Source organism: Hypanus sabinus, unplaced genomic scaffold, assembly GCF_030144855.1.
Source record: "Hypanus sabinus isolate sHypSab1 unplaced genomic scaffold, sHypSab1.hap1 scaffold_1522, whole genome shotgun sequence".
Taxonomy (NCBI): domain Eukaryota; kingdom Metazoa; phylum Chordata; class Chondrichthyes; order Myliobatiformes; family Dasyatidae; genus Hypanus; species Hypanus sabinus.
In genome coordinates this window covers 61,168-68,832 of record NW_026779598.1, presented here as the reverse complement: position 1 = coordinate 68,832, position 7,665 = coordinate 61,168, and the positions used below count along the sequence as shown (strand labels likewise).

The following is a 7,665-nucleotide window of genomic DNA, read 5'->3' as shown; positions in this document are numbered from 1 at the left end:
CAGGGAGGTCTCCGGCAACTACCCCGCTCCTGCTAGAACAGGACTGTAGTAATTCGGACACTATCCCCTTTCAGCTAGAGCTGTCCCTATTTAACTCTGCTCTCTTAGCTAGCCTTTATTCGGATCTCGTTTAATGGAGATCCCATCCCCGTCGCCAGATTCTGTCGTGGTAATTTTAGCTAAGGACACCAGAACGACTTCGAGTTTCTTTTTAATAGTTTATTGATACGTTGTCATGGAGAGTCTGTAGCGGTCTCCACCGCCACCAGAGCTCTGGTTTCTAGGTTATACATAGCCCGTATTGATATAACAAGACATACAACTTTGCATGACGTTGTTTATGCATCTTACAGTCGGTACATGATCAAACTTTTACAAGAGTGTCAATTATCTCTGAGCGAGAGTCCTGGTCGATGGACTCCTTGGTAGGGAGATCTGTACCTGTAATGGACTCACGGTATCAAAAGCTAATCCATGGTTATTCCACTCACAAGCATTGTTATTTCCAAACCGGACAATGAGGCGGCCAGTCAGGAAGACATGGAAAATATGCACAAAATGACATAAATAATCTGTAAGTGCTGGTAAACCTTTCTAGGATACTGCAAGCAGTATTACTGCAAACAGATTCTGAACTTTAAAGCCTCTACACTAAGAATCCCAGTCCATTTTGGGGAAATTATAGTCACACACCACTCTGGTACTTTTACAACTTTCCATAACCTGCCTACGCTTCTGTTCCTATTTCTCCTGCTTGCACTTCAAAACATTTGGAAATTGAGGGACACAGCATTTCAAAGGTCCCCTTTATCAACTCTACGTTACATCTTGAAAGATGCCCAGCGGGAGGCAAGTTATTGACAGTGTCCATGAATTACACTTCAGTGTCAGGGTTAAATACGTCTCAATCCATGAAGGTTTGTGTTTGTACTAGTGTTTCGCTTCGGCGCAGTGTATTGGGCGTGCATAGATCTATGTGTTCATTGCACTGTGTTCGGCGTTTTATAGGTCTGAGCCCTGGTATTGCAGGTTATGTTATGATTGGAGACTCGATCGACAGGGGAGCAGACAGGAGATTTTGTGGATGTGGGAAGGACATCCGAATGGTTGCCAGATTTCGGGATGTCTCTGACCGGGTGCATGACATCCTGGTACGAGAGCGAAAGCAACCAGAAGTCGTGATACATGTTGGTACCAACGACATAGCAAGATAGGGATGAGGTCCTGATGAACGAGTTTCGGGGACTAGGCAGAATGCTGAAGAACAGGACCTCAAGGGTTCTCAGGATTGCTGCCAATGCTACGAGATAGTGATGGTAAGAATTGGAGGAGATGGCATTTGGATGCGTGGCTGAGGAGTTGGTGCACGGGGCAGGATTTCCGATTTTTGGATCATTGGGATCTCATCTGGGAAAGGTTGGACCTGTACAGATTTGATGGGTTGCACCTGAACTCGAGGGGGAGCAACATCCTTGCAGGTAGGTTTGCTAGCATGCTTCGGGAAGGTTAAAGTAATAATGCTAGGGGGGTGGAACACCGTGAGATAGAGCAGTGAAAGAAGTGCATGGAGTAAAGCCAGATCAAACATATGGAGAGGCTTTGAGGAAAGAGAAGCAGCATAAAAGTTGTTAAGGTAGTAAGGTAGAAGGGCTAAAGTGTGTTTCCTTCAATGCAAGAAGCAACAGGAACAAAGGCGATAAACTGAGAGCTTGGATACATACATGGAAGTATGATGTAGTGGCCATTACATAGACTTGGCTGGCACCAGGGCAGCAATGGATTCTCAATATTCCTGGATTTCAGTTCTTTACAAGCGATGGGGGGCGGGAAGGGGAGGAGATGCGGTATTATTGGTCAGGGAGACTATTACAGCTACAGAAAGGGTGGGTGATGAAGCAGGATGCTCTTTTGAGTCAGTATGGGTGGAAGACAGGAACAGGAAAGGAGCAGTTACTCTGCTGTGGTTATTCTATCGGCCCGCTGATAGCAGCAGAGATACCGTGGAGCAGATTAAGAGGCAGAGTTTGGAAAGATGTAAAAATAACAGGGTTGTTATCATGGGTGACTTTAACTTCCCTAATATTCATTGGCACCTGATAAGTTCCAAGGGTTTAGATGGAACAGAGTTTATTAAGTGTGTCCAGGACAGATTCCTGTCACAATTTGTTGACGGGCCGACTAGGGTGAATGCCATATTAGATCTAGTATTAGGTAACGACCCGGGTCTGGTCACAGATCTCTCAGTGGGTGAGCATCGGGGGGGGGGGGGACAGTGATCACCGCTCCCTGGCCTTTAGCATTATCATGGAAAAGGATAGAATCAGAGAGGACAGGAAAAATTTAATTGGTGAATGTCAAATTACGAGGCTATCAGGCTGGAACTTGCGGGTGTGAATTGGGATAATGTTTTTGCAGGCAAATGTTCTATGGGCATGTGGTCAATGATTAAGGATCTCTTTCAGGATGTTAGGGATACATATGTTCCGGTAAAGAAGATAAAGCATGCTGGCTGAAGGAACCATTGGGGCAAGTGAGGTGGAAAATCCAGTCAGCTGGAAGAAGGCCGCATACATGAGGTTTAAGAAGCAATGATCAGATGGGTCTATTGAGTAATATAGAGTAGCAAGAAATGAGCTTAAGAAGGTGCTGAGAAGAGCAACCAGGGCGCATCAGAAGGCCTTGGCGAGTAGGGTATAGGGAAACACAAGGCATTCTCCAGTTATGTGAAGAACAAAAGGATGACAGGAGTGAAGGTAGGACAGATTAGACATAAAATTGGGGAGATGTGCCTGGAGGCTGTGGAAGCGAGCGAGGTCCTCAGTGAATACTTGTCATCGGTGTTCAGCAATGAGAGGGAAATTGATGGCGCTGAGGACAATATGAGTGAGGTTGATGTTCTGGAGCTCGTTGATATGGAAGGAGAGGATGTGTTGAAGTTATTAAAATACATTAGGACGGATAAGTCCCCAGGACCTGACGGAATACTCCCCAGGCTGCTCCACAAGGCGAGGGAAGAGATGGCTGTGCCTTTGTCTAGGATGTTTATATACTCGTTGTCCACGACAATGGTACCGGAGGACTGGAGGGACTGGAGTTCCCCTTGTTCAGAAAGGTTAGTGAGGATAGTCTGGTAAAAATAGACCAGTGAGCCTCACGTCTGTGGTAGAGAAGATTGGAAAAAATTCTTGGAGATAGGAACGATGGGAATTCAGCGAATATTGGTCTAATCAGGGATAGTCAGCATGTCTTAGTGATGGGCAGATCGTGTCAAACAAGACTGATAGTTCTTTGAGGAGGTGACCAGGCATTTAGATTGGGGTAGTGCAGTGGATTTGACCCACATGGATTTTATTAAGGCATTTGGCAAATTTCCACGCTTTGTAGGCTTATTCGGAAAGTCAGAAGACATGGACTCCAGGGAAGTTTGGCCAGGTGGATTCAGGATTGGCTTGCCTGAAGAAGGCAGAGGGTCAGGTGGAGGGAGTACATTCAGATTAGAGGGTTGTGACCAGCGGTGTACCACAAGGATCTGCTCTGGGACCTGTCCTTTTCGTGATTTTTATTAACGACCTGGACGTGAACGTCGAAGGGTGGGCTGTCAAGTTTGCAGGCAACACAAAGGTTTGTGGCATTGTAGATAGTGTAGAGGATTGTCAAAGATTGCAGAGAGACATTGATAGGATGCAGAAGTGGGCTGAGAAGTGGCAGATGGAGTTCAACCCTGGGAAGTGTGAGGTGGTCCACTTTAAATGGACAAACGCCGTGGCAATAAACACAGTATTTGGGAGTGCGGAAGAGCAGAGGGATCTCGGTGGTACATGTCAACAGATCCCTGAAAGTTGCCTCACAAGTAGATAGCTTAGTTAAAAAAACTTATGCGGTGTTAGCTTTAATAAGTCAAGGGATGGAGTTTATGAGTCGCGATGTAATGATGCAGCTCTACAAAACAATGGATAGACCACACTTGGAGCACCGTGTCCAGTTCTGGTCGCCTCACTATAGGAAGGATGTAGAAGCATTGGAAAGGGTACAGAGTAGATTTACCAGGATGCTACCTGATTTAGTGTGCACGGATCATAACCAGAGATTAAGGGAGCTAAGACTTTGCTCTTTGGAGAGAAGGAGGATGGGAGGAGATTTGATAGAGTTATACAAGTTATTAAGAGTAATAGATAGAATGGATAGACAGCCCCTCTTCCCCATGGCACCACTGCTCAGTATAAGTAGACATGACTTTGAGGCAACGGGAGGGAAGTTCAAGGGGGATATGAGAGGAAGTTTTTTTTACTCTGAGAGTGGTTGGTGCGTGCAATGCACAGCCTGAGTCAGTGGTGAAGGCAGAAACACTAGTGAAGTTTAAGAGACTGCTAGACATGTATATGGAGGAATTTAAGGTGGGGGGTTATATGGGAGGCAGGGTTTGAGGATCGGCACAACATTGTGGGCCGAAGTCCTGTAATGGGCTGTACTATTCTACGTTCTATGTTCCACGTTCCAAGATCATGCAGCTCTGTTTCAGCACCACCGTTTTGAGTTTCTCATTTTACGCCCGCCAAAGCCGATTCATATCAGACTTTTAACTAATTTACTTCTTTCCATACACCGGATTTCTAAAAAAAATACCTACTTATTTCTTATTGAAGGGACATGTTGTTCTGCTTTAAACAGTTAAAGCTACCGAAATACCATGTGATTTGTTTTCTTTTGTAATTCCAATTTTTGTAATAATAACAGAACTGATCTACACACATCTCCCTCAGCTGCTGGGTAAAACAAGGGTTAACTGTTATTGTCATTTCGTGGAAAATAAATTGCGTCAATTCAGGGTAGGCTGCTGACGTCAGCGGAGGTTCTATCTCTTATTAATAGGAGTCCCTTTCAGTCAGTTCCCCAGTTTCAGCGAGAGCAGCCTCTCCTGCCAAGGACAGAGATCCGCAGCGGCACCAAGAGGGGGTGTAAGAACAGACTGTCTGGTTCTGTCATGGATCACACACCGGGAGGGACAGCTTGGAATATAACAAGAAATGAGAAAAATACCTTCTGGATGGTTCCATATATTTTGGCAGAGGATGATTGGCTAACGGTAGATTATCGAATGATGAGTGTGTTTATCACCATTCAAGTGATTTTCTTCCCCGTCCTCGCTATCATTGCTCTTCCCGGTGAGTCTCTTTCCAAAGATAACTTATGAAACAGCATTGAATCGCACGTTTTCTTGTCACGTTTTCCTTTCCTAATAATAATTAAGGCTGCTCTCGCACATCCCAGCTGCTGATTAAGCAAATCATTACCCTATTATCTTTGGTAATTTTCTGTTCTGATGATCCCTGTCTAAGAAAATATGTGCTGTCAGTTGTGATGATCCAGATCAGGAAATAAAATATTTAATGTTTGAAGCGTGTTTGATAGCCTATTGCCTGGATTAGCAGGAGTTTATGGGAATAGGGCAGAAAGACTGGGGAAGCTTACCTGCAGCTGAAAGTCTCAGATGGAGCCGTCGTGCAGAGGATGCGACCAACAGTGTGAGAGTCTAGGGCCAGACAGCGCAAAATCAACATGGATGAATTCCACTTGGAACAGCGCTGCCGAGGAATTTCTATCGGCAGAGGCAATGTTTCTGTGGATCTCATTGCCGTGGATGGTTGCTGAGGCCAAATGATTGGGTGTATTTTAAGCAAAAGTTAATAGGTACGCAATTAACAGGGATATCAAAGTTTACGGAGTGAAGGCAAGAGACAGTGTTGGGATGAAATCTATCAATTATGGTTGAATGGCTTCTGATCGCATGCTTGGTCAGGCTGCCTTAGTAAATGCTGCGGATGCAATGGTTAAATTGCTGATGAGTTCACTTATAGACAATCGTTGCACACAGCAGCCTGTCGGTGATCATGACGTGTGTCGGTGACAAATCACCTTCATTGTTGCTGAAAAAATAACGCATCATCGATACTTCAATGAATGACATTCAATTGTAAAGGCGAATGTACAAGATGCAAACCGTGAGACTCGCGGTGTGACTTGAAGTTGACGTCGCCAAACAAGAGTAGACGTGCAATAATAAGGTTTTGGTCTGCTACCCCATTTGCTGATCCAGACGCCCCGGGAAACTATCAGGGACGGGGATCTGCGTTTCAGCTAAATCGGGTAGGTGTCAAGGTCACTTATTTCACAATAAATGAGTTTTCAGAGATTCCGCAGATGCATCATTCAGCTCTTTTCCCCCAACACGGACGGAATTTCCCAATCATCAGCCATCTTCATTTGTGTTTGTCGCTGTCTGTTTCGCTGCCGACATTCGATCGATCAGATTGTACTGATTTTCCACTACTTTGCAAAACCGTTTAGTTTTATTGATCGCTAATATTTACAATTATGTTATTCTGTCAAGTAGACTCATTTCTATCATTGGTACATATTATATACTTGCTTTAAGAGAACTCTGTCTTCTGTGTTTACTGTGATTGTTTATTTTGTTCGCAGTGAACACGGTGACCATATTCATCCTGTCTCGTGGTAAGTGCGGCCTCTCCAGAGTTGTCACTTGCTACCTGGTTGCCATGGCAGTGGCGGATATTCTGGTCCTTATCCTGGACCTGATATTGAGCAAGATTCCACTTATGTACACGCCATACCTCGTTTTCGTCCTATCAATGCCCAAGGTGTGTAATATCCAGGCTGCTCTGATTTACACCGTCACAGACTGTTCGGTCTGGTTCACCGTTACGTTCACCTTTGATCGGTTTGTCGCCATTTGTTGCCAGAAGCTGAAAACAAAATATTGCACCGGGAAAACTGCGGGTGTTGTTTTGGGGACAGTGACTGCGATCAGCTGTTTGAAGAATATTTACTGGTATTTGCGGCTCTCAGAGATATACACATGGTCAATCAATCCATTCATTTGTAAAAAGAGAGATTATTATTTGAATTTCACTTCTGAGGTTGACTTATTCTATTACTTCCTCACCCCTGTATTCCCATTTCTGCTGGTTCTAGTAACGAATGTTTTCACCGTCAGGCATGTCTTGGTTACGAGCAGAACTCGCAGGAGACTCAGGGTTCCCGGAAACGGACAGAGTGTCAGAGACCCGGAGATGGAGAAACGCAGGAAATCCCTCGTTTTATTGCTGATCGTCTCCGGCAATTTCATCCTGCTGTGGGCACCTTTCACTGTGTTCTCTGCGTGGGATCGGATATGCGATCTTACCAATTTCGTGCTTCCGCCCGAATCTCTGCGAGAACTTGGCATCATTTTGCAGCTTCTGAGCTGTTGTACAAACACGGCCCTTTACGCCTTTACACAGACCAAGTTCAGGGTGCAACTAACTAATGTGGTAAAATCTCCGCTCGCTCTCTTTGTAGTGAAGAAGTGGTGACTTAGCGGTGTCTCCCGACACCCAATCCACCCAATGCCTCCTTACCCCGAATGCAACTAATGTCCCATACATTGTGGCGACTTCCTGTTCCTCTGGGACCGGCGTTGTCCTTCTTCCATTCACTCCTCTCAAGGGCCCATAACATAGCAGGTTCACAATGCACTTCCCTCATTCTCCAGCCCATCCTCCCACTTCTGCCCAACAGGTCTCAGTATTTTTTCCCCACAGTTGCACCGTGCAGTACTTCTGACTGCCCGGATGCATTGGTCCATCTGCAAATGCTGTACTCTTC

At 45.3% G+C, this 7,665-nt stretch overlaps 1 protein-coding gene across 1 annotated transcript; it reads left to right on the top strand.

Annotated features, from left to right (window-relative positions):
- The first annotated feature begins 5,015 nt into the window (after positions 1-5,015).
- LOC132387101 (probable G-protein coupled receptor 139) lies at positions 5,016-7,377 on the top strand. The gene is made up of 2 exons (XM_059959452.1): positions 5,016-5,162; positions 6,481-7,377. The coding sequence occupies exons 1-2, from the start codon at positions 5,045-5,047 to the stop codon at positions 7,371-7,373; spliced, it is 1,011 nt and encodes a 336-aa protein (XP_059815435.1). The 5' UTR covers positions 5,016-5,044; the 3' UTR covers positions 7,374-7,377.
- Positions 7,378-7,665: the final 288 nt, after the last annotated feature.